Genomic DNA, 23,100 nt, shown 5'->3' with positions numbered 1-23,100 from the left:
GTCTCAACTAAGTAGTGAAGAATATCGCCATGCTATCCACCTTGGACGCAAAGCAATACGCGACCTGCTGCAATATGTATTTTAATATCTTGTATTTCTTTTGCCATATTCCACTGTATCCATGACGACGATAGATTGTCATCCTTTGAAGACGTACGTTGGACAACGATGCTCAAACGCTGGCCGACGTCTTCAAGGGATGACCTCAGTCACGCCATTCATAATATTTCTGCGCTCTGCCCTTTCGAATTTGTCGATCTTCACTGGAGGTAACCAGCTGTCAGTGCTAGACTGACCTGGATTATCAAACTAAAGTCTGCAGAAAGAAGTATGACCACAATTCATATGTACACTCCCATTTATCGTTTCTATATTGGGATTTCCGTAAATGCGTTTGGCACTAAACCATGAGCATACGTGAAATAGATCTCTTATGTAAATGTAGGCACAAAATGAAGATATATTCACCTGATGAAAATGTTGAAACAAAAGTTTATAGTAGGACTCACGAAATACAGTTCTCAAAAGCCAGCAACCCTTGCCCTTTTTCCATGCACATTTGAACACTTTTCGTGCATACCCCTGCTAATGGTTGAACCATGGGAAGTACAAACGATAAAAGTATTGAATAACGTATACTATTTGGAATGACAAACCACAAGATATAACTAGGGTAGGGACAGCGGATGTGGGTTAATGGGTTCATAAACAGTTCTATTCAATTCCCCTTTATATAGCATCCCTGACGTTTACAGGATTTGTATCAACATCCATACAATATGCCACAGACCATCACGCGCTTGATTGCTTTTCCGCTAACCCTCTTATGCACTTATATTGGTCTTCTGTGGTCAGAATGGCTATAAGGGACTTCAAATCCCGGGACAATTCCAAACCCTCTATATGACGTCAGCGCACAATGTCGTCCACAACCTTCATTTGACAATGTTTATATATATGTGGCACTTAATCTGCAGGTGTTTCAAATCTGAACTCCATGGCCCTGACAAGTAATTCGAAGGTTTCAAACCCTAACATCATGCTTCTGATTGGTTTGTTTGCAATATTCCAGCTATATGGTGGCGGTCTGTAAACAGCTGAGTCCGGATCAAACATGCCAGTGATTAACATAATGAGCACCATGAAACAATAACATGGGTCAGAAAAGTCCATCCGATCCTGTTCGTCGCCTCTTACAAGTAATTGTTGCTCAAGACTAAATCTACCACGGGTGTCTCTGATTGGTCAGTTCGATGTTGCTATATTAGGGGTCTACTTAAGGTTTCAAACCACAGTATCATGCTAGTGATTGCATTAATCACGTGTATGCGCCTGACAGAAAATTCTGACAGTCAGCATTGACGTGGAAACTGATAGATTGCTCTCCCTCTCGGCTGTGCTTCAGAAATAGGGCAGCCAGACCATTTTTACAAAACTATACAAATCCATTAGTATACAAAGTTTCATTAGAATGAGTGAGTTTAGTTTTATGCCGCACTCAGCAATGTTCCAGCCTAATGGCGGCGGTCTGTAAATAATCGAATCTGAACCAGACAACCCAGTGATGAACAGCATGAGCATCGAATTGAGCAATTGGGACCCGATGACATGTATCACCCAAGTTTAAGTCAGCGAGCCTGACCACCCGATCCCGTTAGTCGCCTCTTACGACAAGCATAGTCGCCTTTTATGGCAAGCATGGGTTGCTGAAGGTCGGACCTTCACGGATCCGAGTTACATTAGAAAATATCAGAGCAGAAGAAAAGTGAAAAACATATACATTACAGCTGAACGCAATATCCTGCGTAATAATCATTCAACAATTACCCGAAATAGCTTTACAAGGCAATAAATTATCTACAAATGTAGAACGGCATCTTCTTGTAGAGTAATTTACGTGTCCCCGACTTCATCAGCGTTTCGTAGCACACCGAGCAGTCCTTAAAGCGCATTGTAATCTAAGCAGGGTCAATCCAATCCGACGAAACTCTTACCAATTATTTACAGCTATTTTATGATCTAAGGACATGTAACAGGCTAAATACAAAGCCATAAACCCAAACTTACATCATCCCAAATCACCCCTGTTAACAGGTTTTACACTTTGGTACTGTTAGAATTGGAGGTTTGGTATTTTATTCGTTTGCACTGTACACTGGTCGTTTCTGGGGAAGGTTTTGTGGGGGTCGATTGTGTGGGGAACGGCTGGTGGCTTCTTAAGGAGGTTTCATGGGATTAAATTTGGGAATTGGAGAGGAAGTTTGAGAGATTCATGCATGGGTGTGAATTTGTTTAGATCCATTACGTGTGAAATGTGCTGCTGCCGCTTAACATAGCAACGAGGTCGTCGAACTTTAATTTCAGTTTTTAGTGATGGTCACAAAAGAAGACTGAAATCAAGTGAAAACACGTCTTCTAACCGATATCTTCATTAAAACCAACCAAAGATGTACATTAGAAGGCGTCACTTTGGGGCTGGTTCAAGAGGGGGGAAGGGGGGTGGGGGGTGGGGTGGAATCGAACCCGTGATCCGAGGGATCGCTCTAACAATTCGGCAACCATAGCCCCTGCCACACAAGTATCAGCATGCATAAAAATGCTTTATAATAGGTGCGTTTGTTGCAGGAAACTCTGCAGTTGGTTGGTGGCACCCATCAAGTACATACAAAACAACAGCGGAAGAGATGACAATGAATAAAAGTGGGAAACGTAACAATGTCTCATGGCCAGAATGAAAACCAATAACTATCTCTGCGGTTAACGAATGAAGTTTTGACCGTGAATAATCCCCGCAATATTTGTATTGGAGTCACTGGGATTTTAGGTCTGCCCCAGTCTTCTACTACTACTACTGCTGCTGCTACTGCTGCTGCTGCTATTACTACTAACATTACTACCACAAATATATATATATATTACCAACCTTTGTCAAATAACTACTACTACTACTGCTGCTGCTATTACTACTAAAATTACTACCACAACTATTACCAACCTTTGTCAAAGAACTACTACTACTACTGCTGCTGCTATTACTACTAACATTACTACCACAAATATATATATATATATATATATATATATATATATATATATATATATATATATATATATATATATATATATATATATTACCAACCTTTGTCAAATAACTACTACTACGACTGCTGCTGCTATTTACTACTAAAATTACTACCACAACTATTACCAACCTTTGTCAAAGAACTACTATTACTACTACTACTGCTGCTGCTGCTGCTGCTGCTGCTATTACTACTAAAATTACTACCAGTACTATTACCAACCTTTGTCAAATAACTACTACTACTACTACTACTACTACTGCTGCTGCTGTTGCTGCTGCTATTACTACTAAAATTACTACCACAACATTTACCGACCTTTGTCAAATAACTACTACTACTACTACTACTACTACTGCTGCTGCTGCTGCTGCTATTACTACTACAATTACTACCGCAACTATTACCAACCTTTGTCAAATAACCACCACCACTACTACTACTACTACTACTACTACTACTACTACTACTACTACTACTGCTATTGCTGCTGCTGCTATTACTACTACAATTACTACCGCAACTATTACCAACCTTTGTCAAATAACTACTACTACTATTACTACTGCTACTACCACTGCCACAACTACAGCTACTGCAAAACACACGCTTCCTTCAATCACAGTCCATTGTCTCTCCGGGACATACGCCCACAGCCCAGTCAACTTGTTAATGTTCTCTGACAAATTTAATCCCACAGCGCTGATTTGTTGCACTAATAACAGTATGATTGGTATTAGTACCAATGTAACAAGGGCACATGACCTTGTTCCACTTTGGCAAAGGATGAACACGAGCACAGTGCCTTGAAAGTACACTTCTGTTGGTAAATGTCATTGTGAGTACATTTTGATATAAACTGTTACTCTTGTTCATAGAAAAAAGACCACAGTTTACTGATGGAAACATAGAGTGCGATAATAAACTTTCTGTTTCCATCTGATATCGGGGTGGCGGGTAGCCTGGTGGTTAAAGATCGCTGGTCTCACCGAAGACCCGGGTTCGATTCCCCACGTGGGTAATATGTGTGAAGCCCATTTCTGGTGTCCCTCGCTGTGGTATTGCTGAATTATTGTCAAAAACCGCGTAAAAACACACTCATTCACTCCAAGTGGTACTTCTGTGTTATTGTTTAATTTTGGGTTTCACGAACTGCTTCGGTAATCAGTTTCACGTTTTATGACATGATATCATCCACATGTTGCCAACTGAAATGTTAATATTATCGTCAGTATTTGTAATTACTTCGAGTTTAGATTGAGGAAACAGTGGCTATTGCCAGCATAAAAAAAATGAAAAAAAACCCGCATTTCTCAACGAAAACTTGCTTCCGCAGGAGATATCCTTTTCATGATATCAAGTAAAAACGTTTTGGCGATATCGCTACACTGGCATTGCAATACGTTGCTTTGCTGAGTCACTGGTTACCATGACGACGCTGACCTATATGCCACTGAAGCTAGCTAGATCTACTTGTGAGTGAATTAAGTTTAGTTTTACGCCGTTCTTAGCAATATTCCAACAGTATTACAGATGCGGACTCCAGAAATGGGCCTACCACATTGTACCCATGTGGGTAGTCGAACACTGGTCTTCAACAAGACGAGCTAAGGCTTTAACCACTATGCTGCCCGCCGCTCCAGATTCTACTGAGTAGATAATTACGAATGTAAAGTGAGTGGGTTATTGAGTTGTTTTTTACACCGCTGTTATCAATTTCTCCGCAACATTCCGGCGGGGCGTACCAGAAATGTCTTCACACATTGTACCAGTGTGACGAACGAAATAGGCAACGTCACTACCCCTATACTCTAAATACACTGTGCCTAGATTTTCAAGCCCTCTTAGCGCTATCTCTACTCGTAAGTTAATGTTAATGTATGGCACTTACGACTATCGTAGTGCTGTCATAAACTATGTGAAAATATTTTGGAAGAATTGTTTTGAGATACAGAGAATTTGCACCTCATGTCTCTTCCTATCAAATATATTAACACTGGGCCATATGAGCGTTCAACGTAGCGTTGTACCTTTATCAACAGCAAGGGATGAATACTCTTCTGGTTTTCATAATCGAACACTTTGTTGTTTAAAGGTTTTCAATACACAGGAACACATGATGGATTAGTACATTCAGAGAAACGTGACTATTTTCGACTTTTGGTTTTCATGTATTTCTAGCTTAAATGTTAAAATCTCTATTCGCTTACGTTCGTTCTCATTAAAAGGTGTCCAGATTATCGAGAACTAACGACAGCTGTGCGTTTCATCAGTGCAGTAAATCACGCTTCTACGGAGAGTATAGTTAATCCATAAATGATATTTGAATGAAAACACGTTCACGAACGTTAGTGCCAGCTATATCATTATCGTAATTCATGTAGAAATTAGGTTCCTTTCATAATTAACGCAATCATATATCCTACAGAGCAATATGTTACACTTTTATGGCGCATGCTTGATGACGGATGCTTTAAGGCACATGGGTTTACCTGAAAAATGGTTCAAGTGTAAACACTTCATAGAAGTGTGTATTAATGTTTTGCATTGAATCAAGTTGATCCATAAAATCTGTGATAATATCAAGTAGTTCGTACTTGATAATTTATGCCCGGAAAGAAGGCAAAACGTACACTCCTTTATAGCGGGATCACAGCAGAGCAAATTGGAGAATGAATAGCAGGACATGGCAGCAGGACATGGTCTCAAGATTTAAAAGAGCCACACATACGTACTAACATTTGTATGGCGCCTCTCAAATGCGCTTTGTTTTCCACTCGATCATTGGATGTCAATCTCAACGGCTCGTTGTATTTTCAATTTCAACTCCCCGTGGAGTATACAACTCTAATGTCACTAGTTCATGTGACTTTCTCATTCTACGGAGGCACACATTCACACCTGGGTGGACTGGGACATAGGGACACATTACTTTGTCCGAGTTCACTGCTGTTTGCACTATCTGGTCATATATCAAAGGATTCGTGGGTTCGTTTAAGTGCACAGGGTTGTATAGCGTACACTAGGGATTGTGAACACACTGAAAGAGTCTGCACACAAAGTTGGCTCTAAGGTTTTTACACCTAGTCACAGGTGGGCTCGACCCCGACACCTCAACATCGCTGGATCACTAGCCCCGCGCTTTAGTCAGCTCGCCCACCGCCTCACGGCTTACCTCTTGCTCAGAACTTGACTAATTTCAAGGCCTCGGTAAAGCTCTCACAAACAGTATTGTAGAGCTTGCAGAGGACACATCCAAATTTGAAATGTCAGATGTTTTTTACCATTTTGACATTTATATTATAGGTTCCCGTGTTTCTTTTTTCAGGTGAACAAGTGACAAGCCTTTGCGTGTGTTGACGAAGGTGACACAGATGGGACAGGATACGCTTACATTTTTGCGAACACCTGGTGTCATCGCTGTTTGATAGTGCTTCATAAATATAAGCTCGCATAGTCGGAATTCTACAATAGACTACTTTTCTTGCGTAGTGAGTGACTTGGGTTTTAATATTCTTTTGCCAATATTCCTGCAATAACATGGCTGAGGGACATATGGGGAATCGAACCCCGGTCTTCAGTGTGACAAGCGAACGCTGTCACCACTGGGCTACCCCACCACCCCTTATGTACGTTGACAGGGTTGGATCGTTCCAGCGTCTTAACTAAACACTGTAAAACACTATGCGGACCACACTGTACGATATGAAGAACTAGGTCTAAATATGAATAAACACTCCGATAAGACTGATTACCGATAAGAGCTCAAGGAGATTGATAATCGTTAAATAGACTATCGGACATGCACCGTTGAGCAAAAATGCCTAAAATGTCTGCAAGAAATTAACATGTTTCATATCATTGTTGAATGGCGACAAGTTTTTGCATGGATTAGTAACAAAACCGCTCCCTGAGTGAGTTTAGTTTTGCGCCGCTTTTAGCAACATTCCAGCAATACCAAGGCCGGGGACACCAGAAAATGGGTTTCACACATTGTACCCATGTGGGGAATCGAACCCGGTTCTTCACCGTGACGAGCGAACGCTTTAACCACTAGGCTACCCCAACGCCCCACGCACCCTGAACATAATATAGAAGAACACTATGAATACAGTCTGAATTGTTTGCATCACAGAAATGAATGAATGGTGTTATAACAATTTTTCACATCGAATATCATTAATAATCTTCCCTAGTGACGATATTTCCGATTATCGACATTTGTAGACAGACCTACTCTCCAATATGAAATCATTTTTGCCAGCCAGTATTTGTTAAGCAAACCCAAGCATGTTTAGCAGCGGAGCGGTTGGTAACAGCAAATGATTACTACAGCAGTATTGCAATGTATTCTGACTTACATACATACTGTATATGTGTGTGACATACTTTTCAATGCCTATGAGGTTTGATAACATGTCAAAATACTAGGAACACACACAAAAAATGTCAGCTGTTCCTGAACCACTCAAGATGTACTTCACACGATATCATTTAACAACATCTCAAATTGACACGGCAGCACGTATTTTACACAAAGTGCCAGAAAAAACACTGTCATAAGAACAGGGGCGTGTAATTTGTCGGATAGAGAAAATCTTTCATCCTGTTTTCAAAGAAGCTTCAATCAAGGGACTCTTGGTCCCGTACTGACCGTTGAAGACCTGTCGCATCGCACCAGTTGGGTTCGCAGAAAGGGTCACTCACATTCAAATGTCGACCGATTGATTTTCGACATGCGACTAACTTTGATGTGGCAAGCAATTTCAGATCGGGAGTTCTCGTTTCCTGTCCGTGATGTGGTTACATTGAGTAAATCTTGCTATCTTGGGTGATTAAAACTCAAGCTTGATGGACACGAAGAGCATTGCTGTAGCACCACGTTCTCCCCGAGTCCTTGAGATGTCACTAAATCAATTTAGGGACGTCTCATTAAGGACTCTGCTTCATCAATGAGACTGAGGGGTAATTATTGTTGGCGATACTTTTTGGAAACTTGATGAAAACCCAATAAACGTTCTGGCAGCTTTTGAAGAGAGTCTGTCTACCTTGTTCATTTTGTGATCCTCCACATCTTGACTTACCCCGCCCCATAGCTTTGTTACAATAAAGTCCACGGTAAACGCAATAACTTCGTGTTATCGTGACAATTAAGGCAGCTTCTACAGGTACGTGAACCCTTGTGCTACTTCTTGAGGACAACTGACGTTGTACGAGACCTTGCAGATACCGTCGCATTTCGTGGGACCATTGATTCGTATTGTGAGCTGAGTGTGCGATCGTTAATGGTTTTTACGCCGCTTTTTTGGGGTAGTCCAACATCATCACGGTGAGTGATACCGGAAATGGGTTTACCATCAGGAGATCGAACCCAGGCCTTCGGCGAAAGGGGCGAACACGTTAACCACTATGCTAGACGTCAGTTTTCATGAACATTTGTATGACTATAACGAGCGGAGTGGGATCATATTGGAACTGGCATTGAAGTACATGTATGACAGGAATGCAGCCGTCGGTGATCTTGAAGGAAAACAGGGTTGAGACAGAACATTTCAAGGTGACGTTTTGGGATCAGGTGAGTGTAATACCACCACATCCACAATTCATTCACACAATGAGGCATGCAGGACAGGAGTCTCCCAATGGCGATTGTTGGCAAATTGTCCCTCTCTGTGAAGATCCGGAAGATCTTCAGTAATGCATGGTTGTAGTAAAAGGCGACCAACGGGATTAGGGGGTAAGGTTCGATGAGTGGGTTGTCACATGACGTCGTATCCCAATTGCCTAGATCGATGTTCATGTTGTTGATCACTGGATTGTCTGGTCATGGGTTTCATAGACTGTTGCAATATGTGGTGGAATATTCCTGGGCGCGGCGTAAAACCAAATTCATTTATTCACCTTTCGTTGCGCCTGCCCAAGTTTAACAAGCATTGTCGGCGGTCTATGGCAGACACCCAGTTCACTTGAGGGTGGAGTGGAGGTAAGGGTGGGAGCGGGGTTGGGGAGTGGGTGGGCGGTTGGTACGCTAAGGCACATACTTGTATCTTTATGTTGGGTATTACAGACATAACCGTTCCGATGAAGCCTGACGTCAATCATGTTTTTAACCTCTATATCAAACGGTATTAAAATCATTGATACATCATCCCATATCATCATGTCCTGCCACAGGGTAATTAGACACGCCGGTCATCGTTCTTTACAAATACAATGTGCCACTTCAAACGTAACCGTACTCACCACATCGATGATCTGTGCCAGCGCCACCCCGAAAGTTACGTTGAGCCTCTCACTCGAGTTGATTGAAGGTCGTATGCGTTTGTCGTAGCCTTGTAACAAGTCCCTCACTAGCCGGTACTCATTGTCGTCCGCTAGGGACATTGCCACTGAAACATAACAAACTATGTAGTCATACACATCAACACAGTGGTCTGCCCTTGACAAAGTTGTACATTTGGATCCACGACTCTACATCAGAATCACATGATCCCCGAGTAATCAACTGGAGAGACAGACGTATGACATTTATGATTGAATAAAACAGTGTAAAATGTTTATGGTTTTTAAAGAGCACATCCATCCATTAAAACTAACTACAATTTTAAGTAGCTAGTCCTGTCATTTTTAACCTCATGTCATAAGCCTATGCGTGCACGAATATTTTCAAGAAGGCGACATTTGGTGCGGGACTGGGGTTGATGTGTTCAGTTTCCTGTGCCAAAGTTGGTCGGAACAGTTGGCCAGGAATAGTGTTTCATTGTATTTTAATAGCCATACGGTATCCATGTGTACATGGAATGGCTGTTGATAACCTGGAAAATTCTTAAAAAGAAAGTAACGTTACTATATACGTCTTGGGGAAAACATTTTGGTGTTGTGTAACCTTTAACAAAGGGCCTCCAGCCATTGTAATTTTTTGAATACCTCCTTCGTCGATGGAAATCACTGAGATGCGTTTCACAATGGTTGATTCTTGTTAAACACCACACTCAGCAATATTCCAGCTATGTTGGGGCGGTCTGTAAATAATCGAGCCTGGACCAGACAATCCAGTGATCAACAACATGACCATTGATCTGAGCAATTGGGAACTGATGACTTGTGTCAACCAAGTCAGCGAGCCTGACCACCCGATCCCGTTAGTTCCCTCTTACGACAAGCATTGTCGCCTTTTATGGCAAGCACGGGTCGGTTTTTATACAAGATACATGTACATAAAATAATGAGATAAGAGAATAACTAATTTAACAAACAAGCAGTGCGTTAATTTCTCGCAAGAGTGGCCATCCCACAAACATATATCACTTTACTTCTACAACGCACTGTGGTTATCAATAGTATGAGCATCGATGTACACAACTGTGATACGATGACATGTGTCAACCAAGTCAGCAAGCCAGACCACCCGATCCCGTTAGTCGCCTCTTACGATAAGCATGGGTTGCTGAAGAACAATTCTAATCCAAATCATCACGGGTTCTTTTCCTAATGGAAATGATTCCTGATTTTGATATGAAAGGAAAACGGTTATCGCATGTAATGTCTAGGAATGTTCTATAATTGCACATTTATTTTGCGCATCTGTGAACATGTTGATCTCGATTTAGATCCCGTTGCGACGTTGTAAATCTGTCATGGCAGTACTGTCTCCCCAGCTCTCTAATGATCAACCAATGCAGGGAGAAAAGGTAAGGACAATCATTCTGTTCGATTACACAACCAGTCTAACCCCTAAATTAAACATTTTTACTCTTATATCAATGAAAGCAGAATTATCAGAGAAAGAGAATAAACAGTTTTGATCATATGATATACCGGTTTCAGTGGGTATAAAAGGCTAAATAGTTGTTATATATCATTATATTTGAAAGAATCGCATGCACATCAACGGTGGTGCCAAGTGTTCTCGAAAGTAATAATACATTATAAATTTCTCAGAGCAAACATGAAATGCTTTGCTGGCGGATGGTACACATGAAAATTGGTACTTCCCGTATTCGAAACGAGAAATCGGTAAAATAATGTTCAGCGTTATATTTATTGATAAACCATTTTGCAAAAATGGCTACTTTTTGTGATCACTGATGAAATATATGACTCAGGTATAGATTTTACATATCTTTTGTGTTTCTGATTTGGGTAAGAATTCTGTCTTAGAAGATTTCTTGGAAATACTGTAGCGAATGTCATTAACTACGCGTTGCAGGAACGTATTCAACAAACACCTTTTCCCAATTAACATGTAGATAGCTGGCACTATGTGTCCGCCTACATCAAAAAGCTCTCCACAACAACAACAACAGGAAATCACCATGCTATTTCCTGGGTCATTTGTACTAATGTCCTTACACAGTGTGTTTGAGATAATAGAAAAACCGAATGTGATCTGATAATGTGTACAAAGCAGGAAGTAATTAAAAAAGAAAATTCAATCTTGAATTGAGTAGACGGGTGTCTCGCAAGTTCTCCAATCTTAAAGTACGATGCAGATTAAATGTGAATGGTGACCTTTGAGAGGTAGTCAGATGATACGCTGGCTTATGTATCGACGATACAGACAATTAACATCCATTCGCATGTCACTACTAAGGTTAGTAAGGCTACTACTAAGGCTTAGTTTAAACATGCTTAATTCTCAAGTGAAGGGACAAGCTCTTACACCCCTCTCTTATGGCACCGCTATCTAAGAATATTTGGAATAACAGAAAACAAGCAACTAACAGTAAAAGACAGAGGAAGATCCCAGTTAAAAGGAAATATCAGTATAAAGGTACAGTGTAAGAAAAAGTTTTGATTTGGTTATATATAGCTTTCAAATAAATATAATAAAATAGTTTCTTTTGTGTGATTAGTAAGATCTGCAGTTATTATACCATATAAGAATCGCCGATAATGCAGTCAGATAATTACAATCACAAACATTTTGTATGGTTTAACATAAGTTTCCATGTTGTTCGTGTAATGACTCCTCAGCGAAGTATCACCACACGCGCAAAATGTATCTGTAATTAACCACATATGGGTACAATGCGTGACGACATGAACTTGTGTCCTCCTTGGTGACATAACGAGAACAATACTAAAACCAGTGTAAAGCTTTCTTTCACGTGTAACATCGACAGGAAAAAGGTCGAGTGAGTTTTCATTTCGATGCAATCCCACCCCGATTGAAGAACACCAAGAATAACCATCTGTGCTTGACGAAGACACACAACGTGGATAAAATAAATGGGATGTCTTTGTCCTTACAAGTCTAGAACGATATGACTGTGAAAACAAAATATGATATTATTTGACGAAACAAGAATTGCGGGACTTCTTGGTAAATGTGGAGAGGGACATTGAGTGAGTGAGCATGGTTTTAGAAATATTTAGAAATATTCCAGCAATATCACAACGGGGAATACCAGAAATGGGCTTCACACATGACGAGCGAACACTTTAACCACTAGGCTATCCCACATCCCCGACAATGAGGGTAAGAAGTAGCCGTTCAATTGACACCAACATTCCGGTGCTGATTGTATCTTTTCAACGCGTAAATTTCTTCTCGGATTGGCAAATATGAAAATGGATGTTACATATAGAAAAGGCGACCACACCCTTAACTCGACCGGCGGATGCGGTTACAAGCACATGACAAGGCATGTCAATAGTTCACCTGAAAACATGTCAATAGTTCACCTGAAAACATGTCAATAGTTCACCTGAAAACATGTCAATAGTTCACCTGAAAACATGTCAATAGTTCACCTGAAAACAGCACAGAGGGCATACACAACATTCACAGATGTTACACTATGGTTGACGTGAACATCTAACCCGCAGCATGTTTGCTCGCTGTTTCCTTTAATGCAGATTAGTAGGGTTTCATGTTCGAACTGGCAGACCACAAACACAGGAATATGGCAACAGAGGTTCAAAAATCCCATCGCCCGACGCATGGGACAAGTCAGTTTTCATTACGGGCAATCAAATAATTGTACGTTACTTGTCCGTAGACTACTAGATAATTTCCACTTAAGGTTTGAAACTGCAGATAAGGTTGGATTTCATCTCATATCTGCTCATAATGTAACTATAATACACAATAAACTTCGCAATAATAAAGTAGAGCTATCGTTCTTGGAAATTTATCATTCTTCGATAAATATGTAGTCCAGTAAACATTACCATCAAACATTGTGTCATAAAATCAGAGCAAGTGGAAAATTAACAGGAACATTCCAGAAGTCACTTGCCCTGTGGCTAGACTAGTGGCTTTTTAAAAAAATAAAAGTGAACCCCTGGTGAACATGGCTATAGATATTTACGTTAATTAGTCTTCGGTTACAGTCTTCGGTTGCATGGGTAACCACATACTGTTCAATAATGGTCGGTTATCTACCCACTTGCACCAGTAAGGAACCAGCGAAACTTCCTTATTAGTTTCAAGTTTTGGTCATGTATAAAACTATACATGAGACGTCAGTTTTGGCCTCCAGAAATAGTTTAAGGTCTGGAGGAATGCCTCAAAGGCCGTCAAAGTTTATTGTTTTGGGCGATTACATTCAAGGACTTTTAAACTTCCGAGCGGTATATTGCGTGGAAAAGGGTACTCCATGTGATCAAAACGATGTCATTTGCCATTCCATATTTTGTATTTGTTATCTGTTCCAATGTTTGTGTTGGTGAGTTACAGACTTGCCCGGGATGAGCTAACATTTTCCAAACATTTTATGACTAGTGTTAGTTTTGTTTGTTTGTTTGTAGTCTAATGCCACACGCAGAAACATTTCTGCCATATGGCTGCGGTCTGTAAATGAGTGTCTGGGTCAGACAATCCAGTGATAAGCATCGATCTATGCAACATGGATCTAGTGACATGTGCCAGCAACTCTTGAGCCTGGCCACCCGATCCCCTTTAGTCGTCTCGTATGTAAAGCATGCGTTGTCGCGTGATCTTTTCTATCCTGGATCTTAACAGATAATGATAGTTGTATCAGTTGTTATCAGCAGTAGTAGCATTAGAGCATGTGGGTTTCAATGTGGGTTTTACGCCGCTTTTATTCAATCAAATCCATGGCGGGGCTGCACATATTGTACCCGCGTGGAATCGAAGCCGGGCCTTCGGCCTGACGAGCAAACAATTTAGCCGCTAGACTACCACAGAAAAAGTAGCAGTAGTAGTAATAGTAGTAGTAGTAGTAATAGTAGTAGCAGTAGTAGTAGTAGCAGCAGTAGTAGCACCAGTAGTAGTAGTAGCAGTAGTAGCAACATCATCAGCAGCAGTAGTAGTGTAACCAACCGTAAAACTGTGCAAGAGCCCCATATTGGGAAAGACCATTACCCTAACAATGCTCATGAATACAAGCTAATTAATTCTACGGTCCCCAATGCTGTGCCAGAGTGCCACATGTAATGCTACAGTTCAACTGTCCCAAGTGCATGTTGATAAGACTAAATCCATCTCGACCTCCTTTGGCCTCTACTAACTAACCGTCCAGTGTGTTTAAACGGACATGATGAATCTGCGCCAGAGATTATTGCGAGTTGGTACCCCTGACAACCGACTTCCAGACAGACAGAAACGTGTGTCTAATCCCCCATCACGCTAATCACCAGCATATAATCAGATGACTCATGTGCTCCCGTGAGCAGAGGAGCTGATTCGGACATAACGGTTTTGTTAATACAGAGCATTACTCTGAACCTCGTGTTTTGTGCTATGTTTATTTCAGATAAAACATTTCATAACATCATCTCTTCATCTACATCATTGCATCATGGCCATTCGACACTGTCACTACTGAACATGACGTCATCGATGGCATAAATGGCGACGTCATCGACCACACGCATAAAGCATATTACGTGTTTATGTAATCACGGCTGAGAATGACGTCACCGATTGCATAAGCAGTGACGTCATCCTAATCGTACATGAAGCATAATAAGTGCTCATGAAATCATAAGTCAGTCATATCTTCAGTTCGAAACAATACTTCCGTGCATTCCATACCAAATGCTGGCACTGACTATCAAGGGGAGAACAGGTATTGCGATAACGAGAGTCTGTGGCAACATACCATTGCATAAACGATAGTCATTTCCACAATGAGTGTACAGTTCATATGAAATAAAACAAGCTGAAGTAGTTTCATTGTCTGTAGGTAATATAACTGGCAAGGAACATGAACCCCAGATCAAGTAAACAGTTAAACATCTACTCAAAGAAGCTGCGCCCAAAACGTCTTGTATTTTGCGTTGCGCATTTACCAACGGAAGACACATACATACTATCGATGCATCGATCGTTATTCGATGCTACCATCGATTAATTGCTATAAGAGACTCAACAACTGCAATTCATCGATAGTTCGATGTAGAACTATCATCTAAGCTGATATTAACTTAAAGAAACAACAGTTTGACTCACTGTCTTCGATCCTGTCCACATTTTCCATCTTGAGCTGCAGCACGCATGTTTTATGAAAGTTCCATATTTAGTTACACGTGCATGTACAGTGAAACCCTACGAGTGAATTAACCGTTACGAGTAAAATCGTAACAACATCTGTCCATATTTAAGTATCATAAAACGGGGCAAAGTTCTCTTGTACATGTAGATTTGTAACATTAACCTCACAAAATGATCACATAAAACAAATTCCCATTCTTTCAGGGTAACTATTGCAGATGCTTAAATGAATGAAAATATCGAGTCATGACACCAAGTATTATTCAAATCGTTTGCTTTACCGCTAGCACTCTTTAATCACAGACGAAATTTGCATGAAAAATGTCATTTCTTTGAAATTCCTAACGTTGTAACCAGCAAATGTCAGGACGCTACAGCCAGATGAACAAGAAGACGGAGTGTCCTGACTAACGAGGTTCCGACTTATGAAGGTTTCCACTCATTGCACACTGGAGAAAACGAATTGCTATAATACTGCTACAGTTTAAATGAAATATACCAAACGCTATGTTCAAAATCTGCTAATTGAAACATTTTCCCCACGTGACAATGGAGCATTATCTGATGTTCTTAACGAAGCCGTCGTTCTATATTATATTATTTCATATGCTGTAACATCCTGCAGCTTCACGGAACATTATTTTAAAGTAACTCTTCATTCCCGAGATGAATGTTCGTGATGTTGGTAAGAAGAACGTTATCAGCGCCGTTAGTGTATAAGTACAAGGATTACTCGGGTGTACATAAGACAAGGAAACCCGAGTTCTTCTAACTTGGCGGTACCAGAGGATTTGAAGCTCCAAGAGGAGAATTATACGGCTCAAACATTGTAATTCCTCTATCAGGAAGCAGTCAGTAAGAGTGGATGGTAAACAAGTCTGGCTGTGACGGTAATGTGTAATATGACTCTCTAACATGTCTAGCACATCAAGTAATCAATGGTAGAAATATCCAAACACCATGCTTTAGTGCTGGAACTGGTGATTTTATGCCGTTCATTGTTTGTTCAACTAGAGTGGCTAGGAAGACAGAACAAAGTGCTGCAGGGAAAGCGGAATGATCACGTGAGTTGCATTTCCTAAGACGCTGATGCGCTGTTTCTGGTCTGGATACTTTGTCTGAAGTGTTGAAACCTGAGGCAAAGACCAATACCGTCTTGTCTTTGAGCCGACCGGGTAACCTTCTAGGATGGTACCTGAGGTACAGTTTAAATATGTATACATGATACAAATTGTCATACATGACGAAAATAAATTGTTTTCAATGTGCACATTAGTTGCATGCTTCTCTTGAGGGCAATACGGTCTGACGTACACCTTTTGGCAGCAGTGTTACCTGAGCAAGAGGGATGACACTGTCACAAAAAGGCGTACGTGACGCCGTATTACCCGAGGAGGAACGTATTTACCTTACAGCCATGTTCAATGTACAAAATATCATTTTGTTTCATTTTGCTCGCTACCGGCTATAGATCTATGAAATGTAAACAGAATGGCGCCTGCCTCTCGACTGGAATTTTGAAATCAGTGAAACATATTCTGACAAGCTTAAAACTGCTTTAAAAGTGGTTAATAATGTTTACGTTGATTGTGCAAACGATGCAATGTATAAATAGTGTAAATAAAGCTGTGAAAGTCCGTAAAATAAATATGTACATAGTGAACTCAAAAACAACTGTTCTCTAACTCCGCCAGTCTCTACCTCACATTATGACGTCATACGATGGTTACCGATACAGTTTCCCGGCGGAGAGTTTGGCTTGGGACCGTGGCAGCAGGTAATATTCTACCGGTTGTCACCCTCCTAGGAAGCGTCATTGTTGAAGCGTCATTGAGCAATGAAATTAAAGTATTTTACATGACGGTAAGATAATAAGCGATATCTCACCCATGAGTCATGAAAATAAGACAAAGAGTGTGTTGTGATACAGTTCTAAAAACAAAACATTTTCTAGTTTGTACTGAGTAGCTAGTGATTGCTAGTCTGCCATAGTGCCTCTATGCCGTTCGTCGTAGATCTTTCACTCTTTAATCTGATATCTGTGCTCATTCTTTTATTTACAGGTCGTTGTCATCTGACAGGGATTTAGCTAGATATGCCGTTAAACAACAATAAACTAACTTATAGACGAGTTCCAAATAGGTGATACAAAATCAGTCATCACTGGATTAAAACGAATGTGGATACTGACATTTCATCATCGTACAGCTGCGTTCGACTCCAGGTTTCCGTGTGTGAGGAGTATTATATATGGTCACACGTTATGTAGAGCGATTAAGTCGTTCGATGATACCAAGAGTCAATTAAATATGAAAAGACATACATAATTATATATATGTTTTAAAACACAATATTGTCATTTATCATTTGGTATGTTATTGTTTTAATTTTGCAGGTGTCCAAGGTATGTTTCGTTTTATCGATGGTTTTAAAATCAAATTATCTGTTTCTGGAAGAGACACACTAGACATTGGATAATGTGCATAGTTACGCACCTACTATAACATCCGTGAAATACTTATCGCTATATCGCTAAGTCAAATCTTGAAAACACAATTCACCGGCTCACAATTATCTTATCTATACCACCTTGCAGGAAAATCCCTAAAGATTTCGAAATCCTGTACAACTTGAACCTCACAAAGAAGCGGAACACGATAGTAGGTCATCTGAACTCATGTCAATCCAGCAAACCCTTTAAGGTGTCAAAACCACTTATGTAGGAGATCTTAGTCTGACTGAGTAGCTTATGAGTGACTTATGGTTAAATCATCTTAAGAGGAACATAAAAACAAATTAAGGAAGGAGATTATGTGTACGTTGGACATGACATAGCTAATACGAACCCTCAAAGAACCACGGGATTCTTTAACAAGATTAATATTGAATGAATGAAAAAGCGGTTCTTCATGTAAGTTTTTGATTGATTTAGGCATTTATTAAAATTTGTGGATCACGGTTGGACAACAAATGACAAAATAGAATTTTAAAGAATGCTAAAGTTGAAATAAAGCAAATCATGGCCTCTAATATTGAAACACAGCATATGGCGCAAACAAGAGCCCCAGCGAAGGCTGGACAAAATTCGTGATTCATTTAAATAGAATTGAGTAAAACCTAAATTAATTTAATCTGGTTAACTTTGTGGGGCTTCCAACCCATTTTGTGATCTTATTTAGGGAAATGATGATTACGATTCCCTGCCTGTCATTACAGACAGGCCTTCATTTAGGGTCTCTTTTTGCACTCAGCATTTGAGCTTAATTTGGTAGAATATTAACGTCCTTATTTAATAGACCCATTTTCCGTCTTGAATTCCTTTACAGCTACAACTGCGCTATTAGCTGGGTGCCACACATGAAGTGAATTTGTAAGGAATTTGAATGATTTCGACGTATGTTTGATCAACGGTATGTCAGTAATAGGGGAAGATTGACACTAGAAGAGTTGATCATCTACACCCTTCCTTAATAACAAATGTCCGATCTGAATTTGTTGTGTACTCTTTTCCGAGAATAGTCAGGGGGAATTTTTTGATAGATCTTTCTTGTTGCTGTTTTCATCCACCACCATCTGCTCTAACTTAAAGTAATCGGCTAATTATGCAGTAACTGATGGGTCATGAAAACATTTAGGTGATTGTCCTTATTTGTTCTGATGAAGGCCTTTTGATCCTCCTGCGGAGGAGTGAAAGGAGGTCCTTTTTGTGGATGATAAAACTCATTATTTTCCAACAAACATGATGGAAATAATAATGTGCTCCCCTGTACATCATTTATTCTTTCACAAAGTGTATAGGACGGCCAGCCCTCCAGACTGCTGTGTGGGATTTCCACTCTGGAAGTAAGCAAAAACTAACAGCAGGATTTTCTAGTTAACTGATCACTTGATCGTCTTTTTTAGTTTTAAAGCTGCCAAAGCTTTGCAGAATTGCTTTGAGCGGCATGATGTGAAATGATTCTTCTCCAGGAACTTTAAATAAATAGCTGGTATTTCGGTGGCGCAGACATTATCATCTTATTTTACCAATTGTCCATTCATGCGATTGCCCTAAACACCAAGAGGTACCTGTTTCTGGGGACAGTCAAGATATCTTTGCAAGAACAACAGTGATACTAGGTATCCCTCTTAACTTATTTTTCAATGACATGTGTACCTGGTTCAGATTGGTCTCTTGAGGAAACACTGGCGTAACGAAACATTTATTTGGAAAGGACATGACGAAATAGCACCGCCCATAAGAAGTAATCTAAACCATGTTATTCTGGTAACGTATGATAAACGGATAAATTTCTATTCTGATGTATGTCAAACACCTAACGAAACCATTCCTGGGTTTCTTTGCCAACCCATCGCACACTCAAGCCTTCTAATACAGATGTATCTACTTCATTTGGTGTTCTCTCTTCTTCATCTCAGGTCTTCACAGGGACTTCGCTCCAGCATATCGGGTTCCCTTCATCTGAAAGTCCCATATGTGTTTGCGTTTGAAACCTTACATTTCTGGAAAGACCACGTTAATTCTTCGTGCGTGCCCCGGTGAGCGTGTAGACGAGCGGTCGATGTCTGGCGCTGTCTGTGGCTGACCGAGCCATGGTCATCTCTATAATGCCCGTGTGCTCGTGCCAGCGGGTCATACGCGCGTCAGTACGTGAATTAGGTGGTCCGTTTAGGGTATTTACCAACAAATATCGTCTGGTATTCACGAGACAATGATGTTTAAGGATCATACAGGAGTTGTTTCCGGTAAGAAATGTCATTGAGTTTTGTCACGAAATGTCGCCAATTTATGATTAACGTCCAGTGGTTTTATGACAAGAAGATTAGTTTTGTATTTTGTAACAGTTGTATCTGTGTATTATTCACTTCACTTTAATCCAGTATCCCAAGGAATATAAAAATAAATACATATATTTTGATAAGTGAATGCTTTGAATGTTGACCACGACTCTCTCGAGACTGATGACAGCCTGGTGTTGCTGTCTGTCTAGTTGAACTGATCTAACAAATACATTTGGATTGATCTTCAGTAACCCATGCTTGTCGTAACAGGAGACGAAGGGGATCGGGTGGCCAGGCTCTCTGACTTGTTTGACACATGTCATCGCAGCCCAATTGCGTAGATATATGCTCATACTGTTGGTCACTGGGTTGTCTGGCCCAGACTCGATTATTTACAGACGGCCGGCATGTGGCTGGAATATTACTGAGTGCGGCGGAAAACTAAAATCACTCAATCATGTAGCGAAGGCGCATTGATGACTGAAGCAAAGACTGTGGTATAAGTACCCGTTAGGCCATATCCCCTTACTCCGTACTGTTAATTCATACTTCGTTATTCCCTACCCGTTAGGCCATACCCCGTTACTCCCTAATCGTTAGTTTGTAGCCCTTAATCCATACCCGTTAGGCCATACCCCGTTACTCCCTGCCCGTTAGTCTGTAGCCCTTGCTCCATACCCGTTAGGCCATACCCCGTTACTCCCTGCCCGTTAGTCTGTAGCCCTTGCTCCATACCCGTTAGGTTATACCCCGTTACTCCCTGCCCGTTAGTCTGTAGCCCTTGCTCCATACCCGTTAGGTTATACCCCGTTACTCCCTGCCCGTTAGTCTGTAGCCCTTACTCCATACCCGTTAGGTTATACCCCGTTACTCCGTAGTCATAAGTCTATACCCCGTTACTCTGTACACATTAGTCTCTACCCCTTTACTCCCTATCCCATAGTCCATACCCTGTTACTCCCTACCCGTTAGTCCACACCACGTAACTCTGTACACGTTAGTCTGTACCCCGCTAGTCTGGACCCAGTTACTCAATACCCCGTTTGCCTGTACCGTGTTAGTCTATTCTTCGTCACTACGTACCCCCAGGGTGTACCGCGGAATCCACACCCATAACTGCATATTCCATTTTTCAGTTTCTGTCAATCCGTATCCAATTACCCATTCTCCATTTCTTCTGTACTCGTAAGTATGTACCCTGTCACCCCCTTTGATGTCAACTTCCAGTTAATTACCACTAGATAGGTCTCGTATTTTATACAGGGTTCGTTCGTTAGTACTTCAACGAGCTGATTCGTAGAGCTTGTAACCTTTACAATTGTCCGATATACAATAACATCCATATTAACTAGAGTTTCGTTTGGAAGATAGTGTAACATGTTATTGTCTAATGCAATTGACAATTGTCCGATTTACAATAACATCTGTATTAACAAGATTTTCTTTTGGAAGATAGTGTAACACGTTATTGTCTAATGCAACGTGAGTTATTGCTTTTTTTCGAGTGGCAAATCCTCACGTTCAGATTAAACGGGGAAATAGATTGTTTCTTCATGTAACATAACGGTATAAGGCTTTTTTCAATTCTGAATGATTTCCTTTTGGGGCGATCACCATGATATTAAGAACCATATATCATCTGTGGTTGAACCATTAACATGACATTCCACGTACACAAGAATTCAATTCATCGACAAGATGTCAGACGTTTCCGTTCAGCGTAAAAGGAATGCTCAGAAACATCATGATGAACTCAATCTGAGAGTACAATGGTCTTCACGCCACCAAGTGCTAATGATAGTGTTGGATATTTTACATTGGCAACATTTACGACCACTGTCATCACATAACGCGTTATGATTCAAGCAGTCCGGATGAACAATGTCCATGCGATATAACCAACCCGTTGAAATGTGAATATGTACGTGGGCGGTTGTTTAAGCGTTGCCAGTGTTGCCTTTTTCATCCTTGGCGATCGCTAGAGCGTAACTGACTTTTAGACCTTTCTCCCTCTGCTATGAACTTAAAAAACTGTTTATTTGATTTTTCAGTGAGGTTATTCAAAAGTGACTGATTAGACATTACAGAGACCATCAAACCAGTTATTGTGTTCGAACTAAATGAATATATATAATTAAGTTGGCAACAGCTCTAAATGAAGTTTTTCGTCACAGCTTTTAATGTTATATCACGAGTTTGAAAAAGATCCATTCACGCAACATTCATTTGAAACGAAAAATAATATGGTTTTCCTCGTCTTGCAAACCAAAATAAGCTCATGACAATAATTCTCATATGGTATAGAGTGTTCTCAAAAGGTTACACTTCCCCCGTTTGCACCCATCATAAACACTCGAGAAGGCATGGCAATAGTTAACTGTCAAGACAATTCAACCTTGAAACTGCATGCTATGTCACTTTGTAGTTGATGCGACAGATACGATCACACCCGCAATACGTTAACCACGAAAACTTTTGAAAGCATTACTAAGGTCTTGACTGTAACCCCGGGTCTCGAAAACTCATTTACTTTATAAACTCCGGCTGGCGGTTTCATATTTCACATAATCTGACAGAATGTTGCTGGAGGACAAACAGTTGGAATGTCATATGAATGTTTTGGTAACGCACTGGTACTGTTGCGTAACAAATCCTAGCCTTGACCTGAGGCAGGGGCAGTAAGAAGACATATCTATAATCCTGTTTTTTTTAACATATTCCCGAGGAACTAAAACAGACAAGACGAAATCTCTTGGCCGATGACACAGTCAT

At 40.5% G+C, this 23,100-nt stretch overlaps 1 protein-coding gene across 1 annotated transcript in view; it reads right to left on the bottom strand.

Moving 5' to 3' along the window:
* Window positions 1-17,363, bottom strand: part of LOC137255411 (neuronal acetylcholine receptor subunit alpha-10-like) — a 49,431-nt gene extending 32,068 nt beyond the window's left edge. The window contains exons 1-2 of the mRNA XM_067792853.1: window positions 17,277-17,363; window positions 9,327-9,554 (exon numbers count right to left, since the gene is read on the bottom strand). Coding sequence (XP_067648954.1) covers window positions 9,327-9,554; window positions 17,277-17,363 — 315 coding nt within the window. The remainder of the gene's footprint in view (window positions 1-9,326; window positions 9,555-17,276) is intronic.
* Between the last annotated feature and the right edge of the window lie 5,737 nt (window positions 17,364-23,100).

This window comes from Haliotis asinina, chromosome 11 (genome assembly GCF_037392515.1).
Source record: "Haliotis asinina isolate JCU_RB_2024 chromosome 11, JCU_Hal_asi_v2, whole genome shotgun sequence".
In the NCBI taxonomy this organism is placed as follows: Eukaryota; Metazoa; Mollusca; class Gastropoda; order Lepetellida; family Haliotidae; genus Haliotis; species Haliotis asinina.
The sequence above is the reverse complement of the archived record's forward strand: the minus strand, read 5'-3'. Positions and strand labels throughout refer to the sequence as shown.